The 16,348-nt window shown below is 37.2% G+C and overlaps 1 protein-coding gene across 1 annotated transcript; it reads right to left on the bottom strand.

Moving 5' to 3' along the window:
• Positions 1-4,871: 4,871 nt before the first annotated feature.
• On the bottom strand, positions 4,872-8,167 carry LOC117430197 (cysteinyl leukotriene receptor 2-like). The gene is made up of 2 exons (XM_059001580.1): positions 7,580-8,167; positions 4,872-6,036 (listed from the first exon to the last, which is right to left on the bottom strand). Exons 1-2 carry the CDS (start codon positions 7,744-7,746, stop codon positions 5,340-5,342), a joined length of 864 nt encoding a protein of 287 aa, XP_058857563.1. The 5' UTR covers positions 7,747-8,167; the 3' UTR covers positions 4,872-5,339.
• Positions 8,168-16,348: the final 8,181 nt, after the last annotated feature.

Here is a 16,348-nt window from a genome sequence, read left to right as displayed (position 1 = left end):
GCAAAACGTTGAATTACCCAGCCCCCCAACCCCCTACCACCACACACACGCACACAGACCAACTTTCAAAGTGAGTATTTCCTACAGCAGGCCTCATTTAATAGATTGATCTCAGATTAAGTATAATTTCCTGTAACATGACTGATTTTGACAAACTGCTGGCCCTAAATGAAGGTTAACTTGTGCTGAACATTACCTGAAATGATTAGCACACTTGTAATCTTCTCTTGTAAATATAGCCTGAACCTGCAGTGAACAAAATCACACCATTAGATTGCTTAAGTTCAGCATGAAAGACATACAAGGCGTTGTTACTTTATATAGTCAAATAAGTGAAATGACTAACTCGTAAGAAAGGGCATACACACTGGTTCCCATAGAAAAATACTATTGGCATGGTTGTCTGATATGCTACAATAGTTTGTTTGGTAAAAGGATCATGAAACTCCATTTAAGGGGTTCTGTCACAAAAAAGTAGGAGTAATACATGAAGTATTACTTTACTGGAAAGGAGGGTTGTGGAATACCAAAGTTATTAATGAATGCTGTCTTTTGTTGTTTGTTTACACTTTGTATAATTTTCTCTTTCAGTCGTGGGTGTTTTTGAAGTTTAAAGAGATGGTTTCTAAATTGATCCATTTCTGTGTTGTACAGACATCCCTTTTTCTTTATGAAGACGTTTTTCAAAAAGTTTTTGTGAAATGTATTGTTTTTTTGTTTGTTTGTTTTCCAATGAGACCCCACTCCTGCAGGGCTATAATAAATAAAAATTAACAAATGTAAAAAATGTACACGCCAATAAGTATTCAGCCAAATACTGCTGCTTTATTGCTAGGAGATTAGATAGGTCTTATAATGAATAATTATGTCTTTGTTAATTTTTCTTTGCATCACGTTTGTAATAATGTGCATATTTGTTTTTCTCCCATCGAACTGGTAATTAATTTTCTTAATGTATCTATCAAATCAAAATGTATTAAGAGTTAGAAAATGTTAGCCTACAAAAAAATAGCTACACTATGGAAAGGTTAAATGTTTTAATGATAAGTGTCAAAACAAAATACAAACAAATACAAATATACAACATCTAGCATGAGTGGTATTTAGCATATTCGTTCTTGTATTTACCAGTGCAAAGGCAGGAACTGATTTTTATCTATGACAGTGCACCCTGGAGAAAAGGCAACTGCTCCTGATAGCTGGAACACCGTTGTGTTTTATATGGCCAAGCTTTGAAAGAGATCAGAGTAACCCAAAGGTTTCAAACAGTACTGAAAGGTCTAATTAAACTGGGTCAACTTGAAACTGTCCCTCTTCCCACGAGCTATACTGTACCTGCAAATGACATGGTATATTACAGGGCTTATTGTGCACCAAATACCACATATACTGTTCTATATAGCAAGAGTTACTGATAACATCACAGAGACATTTGGTATTAAGATCATAATCAGAACAACGTATCTGAACAGTTTCATTTCTCCTCTGTGAAGCTGTTTTTTTTTAAATGTTAAATATATATTTGGTACAGATGGTTAAAACAGCTACATGCTGCGATAATTGGTTAATATTGCCATATACTGAATCAGCCCTAAAGTAATCGCTTGCATATGACTGCACTGCAGCTGTAGGCCAAGTTCATTCTATTATTTATTTCTTAGCAGACACCCTTATCCAGAGCAATTTACAATTGTTACAAGATATCACGTTATACATTATTTCACATTATACAGTTATCACATTATTTTTACATACAATTACCCATTTAAACAGTTGGGTTTTTACTGGAGCAATCTAGGTAAAGTACCTTGCTCAAGGGTACAACAGCAGTGTCCCTCACCAAGGATTGAACCCACAACCCTCTGGTTAGGAGTCCAGAGCCCTAACCACTACTCCACACTGCTGCCCTAGTACATACATGAAAAGCATGTTTGGATGTGTTTTGTTGTTCTTCCTGGAAATCTTGGAAAACAGGATGTATCTGGATCTTAGTCAAGGGAAATATTTTAAATGTGCAAATAAAAATCAATCAATCTTAACCAGACATTAAAACACTGAAATGATGCCCTCCTTCTAGTTGCTTTTTAGCCTCTGTTTATCTCACTGCTCATCACTGAAACTGATTACAGAGTACTTTGCTGTCAAAGGAATTCTCCTTAATTACCTTTTGTGGTGTGTTTTCTCTGTTTGACTAAAACAGAGAGAGACTTTTCTAGCCTCCCAGGTTATAACACAGAAAAGAATGAGCCAGAAAATCTGAAATATGAAAACATGTTTTTTAATTTAAAAATAAAGCTGCAACAATGCATAGTATAAAGTTGGTAGCAACAATAGGCCATGAGACTATGAAAACCAAGTACTAAAAAGACAGCTGGGTCTTCAATGAGCTTGATCATTCAGCAGCTTGGTACTGCCTTTTGAAACTGATATCACTTCTCCTCTGATTTCCTTGTGGCCAGTTTAAGGGGAAAATATTGATGCCCATCTGTCACAAAGACGGCCAGAGTGGGTGGCGTCAGACCAGACAGGAATTCAAAACAAAGACAGTGGTTGATGATGAGCTGAGTGCAATGGCTGCACTCAGCGTTTATTAACAAATAAAAGGGTTGAAAACAGCACAAAACACGGGACACGGCACTTCACGCCAAAATAAACAGGTAGACAAAACGGACAGACACTAACAAACAGGGACGAACAAACACGGTGAGTGAAAACACTATTTACTTTATATTTACGTTCTTCCGTTCTTATTTTAACTCTCCTTCTCCACACTCGTTCTCCACTCACCGAACACCAACCCTGAGTGCAAGAAATGTGCGTCTATATATACTATTGTGCTGGGATTCAATTACTAATTAATTATTCACTTGAATCCCAGCACGTGAATTAATTCTGTGCAACCCCGTGCTCACATATTACATTTAACCAGCACGTGAAGTGATTTGTGCTCTCCTCGTGCCTAAATACAAATCTACACTTTAAACACACGTGAAACACAGACCCGTTTATATCCCGTGTACCAATCTATACACCAACATTTACACACGCACGCATACACACATACACAGAACACACAAATGCACACAGGGGCGGGGCACTTTGCCACACCATCTCATAGACCTTGTGTCTGGGGGCTTTGGTCTTGTACTTTGTCTTAAAGAAAGCCAGGGATTGGAAGGAGGAGCTGATTGATAAAGGCAAACATGACCGTTCATTCCAGTAGCCATTGTCATTCAAATGTATTCATCTTTGAGGTATGATGAGTAAAACTAATAGGAAATCAACCTTTCCACTTGAGGTTTTGCTTAAGGCGTCCAGCATTCAGATCCATCCATCTGATATGACTCCACTTGAATCACGGCAGAGGACAGACAGGAGGGGGCATGTTCTGACATAGAACAGAAGGGTTAGGTGTCAGCTGAGGAACACCCCGATAGTTTCTATAAATACAGTAGTAAAGGACAGAAGCTGCAAACTTGAAAAAATGAAGTTCAAGTCAGTATTCTTATCTTTAAAGAAAATGACACATTGGAGTTTAACAGTGGGTACACGTTCTTCTTGAATAACCCAGCTCCTGTATTGTATAGAACATCATTACATGAGAATACAGCTCACTGCACATATAACAAACCCTGCAAGAATTGCTGTATGATGACATTTTTTAAACGTATTTTAACAATACGTAGTCATTACAGTGAGCTTCAAAACTCCCACTGTAAGGAGCTTTCATTTAACAACAATGATTACAAATATTAATCATTAAAGTTGCATCAGGTTCATTCTTATTAGCCTGTTATTTCCCTGATGCTTTGGAATTGTTAGTCTAATACAGATTTCATATGGCTTCAAATGCAATCTAATGCACTTATTTCAATCTGCCACAATATTATTCAAGGGTTTTTTTTTTCTGCTCCTGAATGAAGCACAATTTTCCACACAATCCCAGGGGCCTAGATTGTACATTCGTCGATGTATTGTCTGTCTGTCTGTCTGCCCGGGCTACAGCAATTAAGAAGCATGCTAGCCTCCCTCTATAGCCTAAATCAGAGATCATGTGGGTTCAGCTCATTTATCTCACAGACTTTGTTTAGAAAGTCATTAAAACATATTTTACATGGAAATGGTGCATTACGATCATAAGAGAATGCTACAAGATATAAGCAGTTCTGATGTCATTTATACACTGCATTAATATTAATGTAAATTCCTGGCTACATGCATTAGTTTTCTGATTGGCTGATAGACTATTTACAGAACCGCTTGCCAAAGCAATTCTACGTAGTAAATGTGATGACAATGGCTTTTACAAGTTTACCTGACAACCTGCACTATTAAAGACAATTAATTGGGAACCTGTTGTCTGAGATCATTAACCTAAGTACTGTAACAGGTTGTGTTAGGAGGTGCTATTCTACATCTTGTGGATGAAGATCACTGTGACCTTTTATGGTACTCTTTTGTATTTCACATGTTTTGTATATGTAGGTGGTGTTCCTTTTCAAAGAGGCCATCATCCCTGGATTCACGCTGACCGGCTATCTGCCCAATACTCCACATTGCAAAGAAGAACGAATGGCCAGCAGGGATCCGTGTGGCAAAAAACAAACAAAATCAATACAGAAATTAAAAAACAGTTTCTAAAAAATATTTATTGATTATGTTAATTACTTTTTATACAGGAAATAATAAATAATGATTGTTCTTATTAAAAGCATCCTCTCGTTTGTAAACTTTCTTATGTTCTTATGTTCTTATATAAAAATAATTGCTAATATATTGCAAAAGATATAAGAATGGCTTCAACAGTTGTCAGGACCATGGGGCTCCCTTTGCATTTTTCAGGTCTTGTCCAGTGTTGAAGGTTTCTCTGATTTGGGCGTTGTTGGTGAATGCAGCTACTGCATTAGAGGATAAGTCAGTTGGACCAACACCCACCATTATTCCCTTTGTGGAGTCACTGAGATCCTTCTGCTTTCACACATGGCTTCTGGGTCACGTGACACATCATGTCTCAACATACATTGTAGACTTGGAGATTTTCTAATTGTACTTGCAGTCTTACATATACTCCCATTTTATGGCCAATCAGTGTATTGTAGCCTATATTTTTTTCAAGAGGCAAAAGTTTTTTTTTTTTCTGTACTAAAATTAATATCTGTAGTCAAACTCCAGCTGAACCATTGACTCATGGAGCACTCAAGTAAATCAGAAATAGAATAAATAAATATATAAATAGATTTAAAAAAATAAAAATAATTGTAATAATAAATAATAATTCAATTAAATCACTTCAAAAAATGCTTTAGTGTAGTCTTCATTTAACAGGGCTAGTGGAATCATCAACAGCTTTTCCTCCTAAGAGGTGCTCTGTAGTAAACTCGGTAGTAAACATAGGCATTGCCAAGCCACAGCAGGACCCCTAGGACTCGGGAGACCATCTGGAGGAGAGGGGCTGCCCATACACAGCCCTGGAGCAGCGGGAAGACCAGGCTGTGGTCTCCATGGAAACTGAGGCCTGCTCGCTGGAGGCTCTCTGCAGCCTGCAGAACGGCTAACTCCCCCAGCACGGCTACCCAGATCAGGGTGCAGGCCAGCCAGGCCCAACGAACTGTCCTGAGGCCCCGTGACTCAGCTGGCAAGAGAGTGATGAGCAGGACCTCCAGACTGAGGCAGCTGAGTAGCAGCAAGCTTGCGTGCTCATTGGCGTTCAGGAGGTTGTGACAGAGGCCCTCCAGAAAGCTAGGCCCGCCAGCCAGCAGTTTGACATCCATGTAGCCCTGGAGGAGCTCTGCGATTCGGATAAGGACCAGCACATCTGCTTGAACCAGGTGGGAGATGAATACTGTGGTGGACTTGCGAGAGATGGAAGGAGACTGGAGGGCCACTGCTGTGTAAACGCTTCCCAGCATTCCAAACACAGAGGCTAAGAAGTTCGAAGAAGGCAGGATCAGGTACTGGATGTATTTCAGCAGCAGGTACCTTCGTAAAACATTTCTGGGGTCAGTTTCTGGGCGACTTGCTGAATCGCCATGGTTTCTGTGTAAAAAAAACATACATATATATACATATAGTTTCCTGCATGCATAGTTAAAATCTGAACATAGGCATATTATTCACTGTTGTGTGTCTGAAGTTTAGTCGCAGTATTTGGTTTATACAACATAAGTTGCTGAAAAGTAAACTTTTTCACTCCCTGCTTTTAAGTATTTTTTACTGCTAAAGACTTTGGCAGACATCAGCGTTTTCTGTTTATATGGACTTTGTAACGTAGTAAATTTTAATTGACTCATACAGTATTTGCTTCTACTGTTTAAGCCAATTAAACAGATACTGTAGACAGCTGCATGCACTTTCAGTAGCATATACAGCACATGAAATCGAAGCCCATTTCACAGATCCAGTTCAACCGAAGAAAAACACTTTTAAAGAAGAGATTTAAATAAAGCAAATCACTTGTACATTTGTACCATTTTTACAAAATATTATATTTTGTATTTTAAGAAATAGAAATTATCATAGATTATGCTGGAGAATAAACAGAGAAACATTAGACTTAAAAATGTGAATGTGCCGCGTGTTCAGGGGGCGGAGTGCACCAAGCAGACGTAAGACTTAATCAGGTCGTAAAGGGGTCGTAACTGTACGCATGCTAGGTAGGGGGTAGGTGTAAGGCTGGCGTAGACAGGCAAATAACATAGGGGATAGAGGCAGAAAGTTACATTTAAAAGCAAATCAGCTTCGAATATTGTAAAGTAACATTTAGTTTAGCAAAAGCCAAAGGCGGTTGGAATAGTACATTGGTTTGATGATTTAGAGTAGGGGTTTTCAACCAGGGGAACGGGCGAAAAAAAGAAATGTGTTAACCAGATTATTCTGCCTTTTATTGCAATTGTGGTACCATTCAGTGAGCGAACATTGTAAAGGGTACTTTAGCTAAAACCTCCTCACAGAAAGGGTAGTTTCAAAAAAAGTTTTAAAACCCCTGATGTACAGTACCGCTGTGGATGCGTCGAGAAATAATCATATGGGACAGACTTAATCCATTGGATATGTCTGATCTTGTGCTCTGTCAGCTCTATCGATTACCAAACCAGAACCTCCTCCGTTATAGATTAAATACGAGATGACCATCAATATATGAACCAAAGGAATGCTGCCGCCGTCTGACCAAATATTACTGTCGTGTTAAGCTTAGAATTAAGAATGCCCTTGTTCTCTTTAGAGACCGTACTTCGTGATCTGTAAAGTTATTTCCCTTCTCTGCTGCGGCTTGGTCTCAACGCGGTCGTTACTTCGCCAGGAATGATTCCTTTGGTGCACTTGGCGTGGAATTTACTTTACTTGTAAGTAGTAACGACGGCGTAAGCAGTTGCGACGGCGTAATTTAAGCCTGCTTGGTCACTCCGCCCCAGTACCGTGATCCAAACAATGATGCTGGGTACCTGTCGTGATACCTGATGTATTTTCCTACCCGTGCCTTAAAAACTGCAGTAACCACAAAAATAAATAAATAAATAAATAAATAAATAAAAAGGACACTACAAATCCCCAGTCTCATTAACATCTGTACTGTACTTACATTTGGTGATAAGAATATTTTGTAGAGAGACCCATCTTTGCATCCGTCCTAGGCAGTCGGAACTCAAATAAACCTTTTCTTTCTCTCTGTCTGTGATACCAAGCTTCAGCACAGAATAGCCTGCAGTGCCCAATCACTGCCTTCCTGTTGTGATGATTACGTCTCATTTTGGGAGCTGTTCAGGGCTCTCCTAACCCCTGTCTGATGCCAGATGAATAGGGTGAGATGACGTGTTTTGACTTTCGTAATAATTTTTTTTATGGTAATTCGAATACTCTCCAGGTTCCTGAGAAGTTTGGGCTTTTTCCATTCATTACGCAATGTTCCCCAAAACAGACTCAGAACTATAGTATATGGTCTGTCCTAATATACCTATCCATACACCTTTTCATCCAGCTGTCTGTCTTAATTCCCCTATCCGCGTGTCCGTGTGTCTTCTTTGTATTTGCACGTTCCGTTTTGCTTCTAGGGGCTACTTTAATGATCTAAATAGTGACAGGTCTAAATATCGCCACCCTTAAACCCATTCAATCTCAAACTGCTATCTTTAACTGGTTTGTTCTAATTAATGGTAATAAAATGATGAGATTCAGCTCCCTGTAGATCCTTAAAATAGAACCACATCTGCCTGTAAATGTGTTGATCAACCAGCTATAAAAAGAGCAAACCGTTTGGAACACATATCCAGCACAATGCAGCAGACACTGAGAAATGTTCACTTTAGAATAGATGAAATCCAGCATGTTTTACTGTTCTTCTTCTCTGATTAGTATCAGGGGTGTGTGTTTGTGTGTGTGTGTGCGTGCGTGTGCGTGCGTGTGTGTGTGTGTGATTGAGATGGTTAGTAACAATAATAGCAACATCTGACAATCCCAAATCTTCTGCATCTGGTTCCAGGCAGTTAAATACCAGGAAAATCACGAGGTTTGTAACTTGAGCCACAAGGCCCGTGGGCTACACAGTATGGTTTAGTTCAGTAAAGCAGGGCCTGTCTGAATGAATAAAAAGCAGCTTCTGTTCAAAACACTTACGAAGCTGGAAACTGTGAGTATAATCCTGTCGTTGTCAGTCCCATTGCATGAGTTAACATATTTCATCAAGGGGAAAGAGTTATTCCTTTGACTCATGAGAATATGTTGTAACACTGACTGTGTTTTTAGTGGCAACCACTGACATGTTTTGATACCATGAGGTATATTTGAATGATCTAAACAGTAGCAGGTCTACATATCACAGACAAAATTTCAGTTTTTAATAATTGTATGTAGTAATGTGGATAAGTGGGTTAATAAATCAACTCTTTGGGAAAATCTTGGATTAACATACAGTAAAGGTCAGAAATGTTGTAAAAATACACAGTCAGAGAAAAGCTGTGCTGTACAGCTGTGGCCAAAAGTTTTGCATCACCCCATAGAATTAACTAATTGTGCTTCACAAAGGGTTCTGATTGCCGTGTTTTAGATTTTTACTGTTTCTGGTTATATATATATATATATATATATATATATATATATATATATATATATATATATATATATAGATATATAACTGGAGAGAATGGTTCTGTATGAGCTGCAGTCCCCCTGAGAGGTCCGTGGTATAATGCCTCGAACACCAAGCCAGTGCATATCTTGATTATTGCCCCCGATGGATGAGTAGTTTAAAAGGTTTTATTCTCATGCTCAGAGGGGACCCTGGCACATACTCAAAGATGTCATCTGTTGGCTGACATATGCCTTGGCTGAAGCTATTGAAGCTTCAAAAGCTTTCAATGTAAACGGGTGATAATGTGAAAGTACTGGGGGTCAGCTGATACTTGTGAAGGCTGTGAGAAACCAGACATAAAGTCGTCTCAGTGTTGTTTGTTTACAGGGTTTCTTTGCAAGAGGCATCTGGGCTGTGTCCACAAACAGAAAACTATATCTCTCTGGCCAGCGTGTAAGAGGATATGAGCTTCCAATCCTTTATACGTCTCCCCTACTGTAATATGTATGAAGTATAACCTGGGCAGCAGTGTGGAGTAGTGGTTAGGGCTCTGGACTCTTGACCGGAGGGTCATGGGTTCAATCTCAGGTGGGGGACACTGCTGCTGTACCCTTGAGCAAGGTACTTTACCTAGATTGCTCCCCTGAACATTACTACCTTTACAGTGTTGTTGTTTTCCTTATATTAGTGGGATGCTAGTCTTAGAATATTCACCCTTGAATACATCCATATTTAAAAGAAGAACATGCTTGTCTATTTTTAAAACTTAAAACCCTGAAGAAGGCACCAGCTGAAACAATTGTCTACAGTACTTGACTTATATTGTAAATTTTAGCTTGGCATTTTCATTGAGTGTTTGGAAGTTATGGGTGATGTTTATTTTTATAACAGTGCTACTGTGAAAGTGCTTCCATGCCCAAAGGGTGTACTTCTAATGAACAATTAAAAAACTGACACACGAAACTCCTGTAAAGCAACACTACCTTTGTTCTACATTGTTATCGGTCTGTCTGACAGCCTTTAAGTTTCCTTTTCATTATTATTATTTATTTCTTAGCAGATGCCCTTATCCAGGGCAACTTACAGTCGTTCAGAACATTACTGGCAGCCGCCTCAATCTGCCACCCACTATGCAAACATGCTCTACCTGCAAAATCAATTTTAGCTTTTGTTTATAGAAATAGTAAGCAAATCAGGTGAGAACTCCTAATAAACAGCATCAAGGGGAAAAAAAGAATACAGTAAGTAATTTCAAATGTAATTTCTCTCTCTCTCTCACATATATATATATATATATATATATATATATATATATATATATATATATATATATATGGCTAATTTAGCATTTTAATGGTGTTGACTATACAAGATGTAGTTAAAATGCACTACTGGTAAACAATGTGGTACAGGAAATTACCAATTACAAGAAATGTTTAATCTGTAAGTCAAATGTTTTCCAGAGAAAATTGGAACAACAACTTGTACCACTTCCAAAGTGGAAAGAGTACTCCTACTGACTGTCAACCTTTGCCCTCTGTATAACCCCAGATTCCTCCATTCAGACCCCACAACGACTCTTCCAGATGGGACCCTTTACTTGAGTCATCTTGTCATAAGTTTTGGAACAAAATCGTTGGAAACTATTAGAAATATCAGGGCTAACAGTGGCCCAGCCTGATATTAGATACAGTAGATTGTTCATATAGACATTGGTGACTATTTTTTGTCAAAACATTTGCAGAAATCAAATGAGTTTCCTACTGTCTTATATCACACACATTCCTCATGCTATACAAAATGCACAGCCAAAAACTTGAAAGGCTGGGTCATTTGCTTTCTCACACTAAAAAACTGCAAACGGTGCAAAACTGCAAAATTGGGCACGTTTCCATGCAGGTTTTTTTGCATGGAAACATGTTTGAAAGCCATACCTTATGTTTGCGAGACTTCTACTATTGACCATAAAATGCATGTTTAAGCAAGAACTTTGCAAGGATGATACAAAGATAAGTGAATCATCCAAGCTTTCATCCAACCCTTACACTTTTTGTGCAAGAAATGCATGAAATACTTCACTATCCTTAGGTGATCTATGCAAAGTTCTTTCTTTAAACTTTTTTATGGTCTTGCATGTTTTATTTGGTATGGAGAGTGAAATAATGTTATCACACCACTTCCAATAACCAGGCAGTATTGTATTAAAAAAGGGTTTTAAGCATCCCTCCACACTATGTAATCTCAGCCTGCACATGCAACAGGTGTGCATCTCAGTGTTTTAACTCTGTATAAATAACAATTAACTGTCTTGTCTGCACCCATGGTGAAGAGAAAGAATCATCACATACTGTAGAATAATGTGTGTGTGGGTGGAGTTCAATACAAGTTTAAAGGAACTATCATCCATAAACTAATTTTGTGGGTGTAACAAGATCTGTCTAATAAAACATTTTATTTTTTTCAAGGTGGAAATATTCAAATTGTATTTCATTTAAAATGGCCAATTAAGGAATAATTGGTCAATAAAAAAAGACACAGTCTGAAAAGGCCAGTTTTGCCCATACCTCTTATACAGTATTATTATTATTTATTTCTTAACAGACGCCTTTATCCAGGGCAATTTAATTTGTTACGAGATATCACATTCTTTTTTACATACAATTACCCATTTATACAGTTGGGTTATTACTAGAGCAACCTAAGTAAAGTACCTTGCTCAAGGGTACAGCAGCAGTATCCCCCACCTGGGATTGAACCCACAACCCTCTGGTCCAGAGTCCTAACCACTACTCCACATCGCTGCCCCACAGTGCCACACTACTGGTTAGTCTCCTATCAACATGCCTACATTTACTGCTAAACATAATGAGCTTGTACTCTAGAAAACTACTTTAAAAACCCTTTCTTGCTGATTGGGTTAAAGCATTGGTTCAGGCAGCTGTTGTTTTTATATAAGATAAGTAAAAAGGTCAACACAGTCAAACAAAATACATTATTTGTCTTCACAACTCAACATAAATAAAAAGGTATGATTTTTTATTTGAAAAAAATATATATGTTTATAAAGTAGTTCACAATAACAGTTAAAATGTGATTTGTTTATTGATTAAACTTTTTGTAACACATGATTGTAATAATAGGTTTACCATTAATGTAATAGAAAAGTAATGTCAGTCATTTATTTACCTGTTCTTTCCTTCTCCAGCCCTATAAACCTCTGCAAGAGCCAATGGGATGATGTATTAATAGTGTTTCTTGTGCATGCTCATCAACTGAAACACTTGGCCTGCAGGCATTAAGACCAAAGTCCTGAAATATTATTGTTGTTCCTGCTCCTGGGGAAAGAAAAACATTGCAGAATCTGTTGTACACAGGGAATCATTAATTCACAGTTATTTTTAAAGAAGGGTATTTGCATATTATTGGTTCTGGGTTCCAAAAATGTTATTCTTTATAAGACAAGTATCCACTCCCCCTCATCACCCCCATTTTAAAGATGACTCATGTGTCAGATTACATTAAAGCACCCTGAACGCATGAATCATAAACATAACTGTTTATGCTTCATGACTTCTGAGGGAAATTACGTTTTGTGCATCATTTTTGTGCATTATCAAATAAATAAAATCAAAGCGGAAAAACAAAAGGAGTATATACATTACTGTTGAAGTTTTCACAATAATCCCGGACCCACGGTGTATATATGTCATGTAATTTTTTTATGCAAAGCTTAAGTTAAGTTCTTCACATTGAGAACTCTAATTTTATAAATATAATGACCTTGATTTCAATGAGACTTCCTATTCTGTGATAAGGAGCCAAAGGGGTTCATGGTTTACTGTAAACGCTAACAAGTTGGCACGTGCTCCTTTGATTCTGGTTCCAGACAGTGACATCAGAACAGGTTCCCTGTAAAGTAGCTAAAACCGGACACAGAGCCAACAGTTTGATAGGAAGCTCTTCTTGGATAATAGTGGAAGAGAACGTTTTGGGAAAAGCAAACCCCTTCGAAATACAACTAGGAAAGAGTCCTATGTATATATTGACAACATTCATTGAAGTTTTTCTTTTCTCACTGGAAAAGAATTCCCAAAGCCTTGTCCATTTTTTCTTGTCATGTCAACAGGACTGGAATTGCAAATACAGAAATATTACAATGTCACCTCTGTGTTTTTAGAATACAGTATTTGTTGGTCCCCAATTAAAATGAGAAACCATGCCAAATTTGATTGCATATAGGTTTTTGATATAAAATTAGTTTTTGGAATGTTGAGGCAAATTGACCACAGATAACTGACCCCTCTTGAATTATTAAATATAGTAGATTTCTGAGTCTGTTAACAATGTCCCTTTATATCTTAAAGATGCATTAGTGTTAATAGGCTAGGTTATCAAAAACTATTTGCTTGCTAGCAATCTGGGCCATAAAGACAGAGCACAAGGAGGTTAAGTGACTTACTCAGGGTCACACAATGACTCACTGTTTGAGGCGGGATTTGAACCGGGGACCTTCTGGTTACAAGCCCATTTCTTTAACCACTGGACCACACAGCCTCCTTAATTCCAGTAAAATCATCCTCCCCTGCATTCTTTTTCAGAAATCTTGTCCCAAATGTATTTTTTCTACAGGGAGAAACCTCTTAATATGGTCATGTTTGTATACCTTCAGTTTGACCACACAAAGTGGTTTGTTCTGTAAATTATCTTTACATAATGGCATGTTAATCAAAAACAGCAGTCTGTAAGTATGTTATGTCAATAGCCAGCACTGGCTACCTTAAAACAGGGTATTGATTAATCTTGATAATACTGTGACCGGGTAGCAGCGATACAGAGACTCAGAAGCCAGGAAACTGCAGTACAAGCGCACTTTAATGAACAAACAATAACACAAAAGTACAAACAAAAAGGCACAAGGGCAAAATAAAGGTTTAAACAAAAATACAAAAACTGTTCAAGCTGGACAAAAAACAACACTCTCCAAATGGCCCCCTGGGCTCTCCTTTCATGGGATGTGGCTGAAGCCTAATTAATCAATAATTAAGGATTATCTAATTAAGGCTCCAGCCACATTCTCACATGTTTTTGGCATGGAGGAATTAACCCCATCTCTGCCAACTACCACCAAACACCAATAAATATACAGAGCTCTAGCTCTGCCACAAATACATACTTGTATGTAAAAAGTTCAAAACGCGCTGTAGTGACATTTTCAAGTACAGCAGATAAAAAGATTGCAAATTGCAAAACAACGTATTGTAAAGTACATCAATAAACAAAAACATATCCTGTAACTAGCAACCTAAATCTCATAATCTCAACCTAAATCTGACAGTTTTATGCGGCAAATTTGTTTCACTCTTTTGACTTTTTTTTTATCCTCAAGGTGCAGATTTGTGTTTCCTCAGTCTAATACGGGGCCTTTAAAAAATTCTTATCTCTTCCATTTCCCCCGTTATCAGCAGAAAATGTCACATTATTTTCAGGTTACAAATGTAGATGTTTGTGGTCTTTTAGCACTTAGTATCACAGTTCAAACTCTTGGCTGTCTTTTCTCAAATTATAACTGGCAATTGCAAGCTTACTGCTTTACTAGACTTTAAAGATAAACGGTCGGTGCTTAACAATACAATACTTAGAGTAAAGTGGGGCATCTCCACACACATTAGGTTAATTGAGCAATGAAGTATTGCTGGAATCTATTAGCAAAGCAGGATAATGAAGTTTGGATTTGATTGCTTCAAAAATAAATAAGTTAAAGATAATGGTCTCCATTTTAATTCTTAGTAACCATAAGGTCAAATTTTATTAACGTTAAGTGTATAACAGAAAACATTTACAATTGAAGCTTTACTGTCGCATGATGCAACTTACATTCATTTGAGAAAAGGAAATGTGACAGATGTGTGACTCATTTTTACTTATTCCCAGAACTAATGGCCCCAATGTAACATCAGTGCATATGCCTTCTTCTCGGAACACCAATTCCTCACTAATACTTAGAGACAAAAATATATTAAAGAAAGCTTTTCCTGTGGGAAAATCTTATTTGGAAGACATCACATTTTAAATAAGAAAAGCAAATGTCACATACAGTAGCTCCTAATTATATAAATTATACAAAAAAGATGCCTTTATTTCAATCAATTAGTTTCTGTTTCAACTCATTCCCAATGAGCACAGCTGATTCCTTTATTCCTTTCTGAAGAAATGTGAACTGAGTAAAAAAAAAAAAAAAAGAACACACATACATTTGAATCAGATGTGCAGTAAGTAAATAGTGCCAGAAGCAATGTTTTCTTTTCTTTTTTTTTTTGTTTAAATCAGTACAGTATATTTTATTTCAACCTTGAATTTGAATTATTATTTTTAAAACAAACGTTCTTGTTGGTTCACTATGTTAGGACAGAGTTTATGAAACAGGTCCTGGGGGTAATTTCAGTGTCTGAACAAGAGGAGTAATAGCAATGTACTGTAATAACAACAGACTTGGCGCCTGTCTGAGATGTTAAATGTCAAAACTCTGTGAGTTAGAGTGGCTGCTTTGTCTAATTTCATTAATCTTATGAGGGCTGGAAGATGAAACCTACAAGATGTTACTGTTCATATATTTGTCATGATTGTATTGCTGTGTGTAAAAGAGGAGACACAGGACATTATTTATTTGCAGTCCTGTTTTTTTTCTTACATTTATGCTGTTCCATTCTACTGTATTTGGTTTGGGAAAATTAAATTTCTTGGAAGGAAAATAAAGACAATTTCAGTTAAATACCCCCCCAAATATTTCACAAATTTTGATTTAATACTAAAATGATGTTGCTTTCTCCATATCCTGCTTAAGATTTTGCTTCATTATTAGTGTTCTAAATATATACCATTTTCACTGTGTTTTTTTAAGTCACTTACGTAAACAGAAAAAAACCATTTTTTAAAATAAAAAATCCAGAACCATATTTTTCCTAGAATTAAAGTACAGCCTTGTAGATAAAGGTTGTAATATCTGAAGATGTTATAAAATTCACTGTCACTTCATAGAAGATGTTATCAAATTCACTGTCACTGACAAGTATAGAAAACAAACTATAACATGCACATCAGAATATAACATGCAGTCATCAAAGCAATTTCTAAAATGATATACAGGTATTGCAGAATTGTAAATCCTATTGTTTCCTTGTAAAATATCAGAGCTCTAAGCATACCATCACACTTGAGCCACTGTCTGCCTTACCTGGTTTGTTTGCTTGGCTAATGTTTGATAGGTTTGGTGTTTTAATTTGTGTC

The sequence above is a fragment of the Acipenser ruthenus genome, chromosome 26, assembly GCF_902713425.1.
Source record: "Acipenser ruthenus chromosome 26, fAciRut3.2 maternal haplotype, whole genome shotgun sequence".
In the NCBI taxonomy this organism is placed as follows: Eukaryota; Metazoa; Chordata; class Actinopteri; order Acipenseriformes; family Acipenseridae; genus Acipenser; species Acipenser ruthenus.
The sequence above is the reverse complement of the archived record's forward strand: the minus strand, read 5'-3'. Positions and strand labels throughout refer to the sequence as shown.

Coding starts and splice junctions, on each gene's coding strand:
- LOC117430197 (XM_059001580.1), bottom strand. CDS start 7,746: ATGAGACGTAATCATCACAACAGGAAGGCAGTGATTGGGCACTGCAGG. Junction 6,037..7,579: donor AAATATTCTTATCACCAAAT/GTAAGTACAGTA, acceptor TTTTTTACACAG/AAACCATGGCGATTCAGCAA.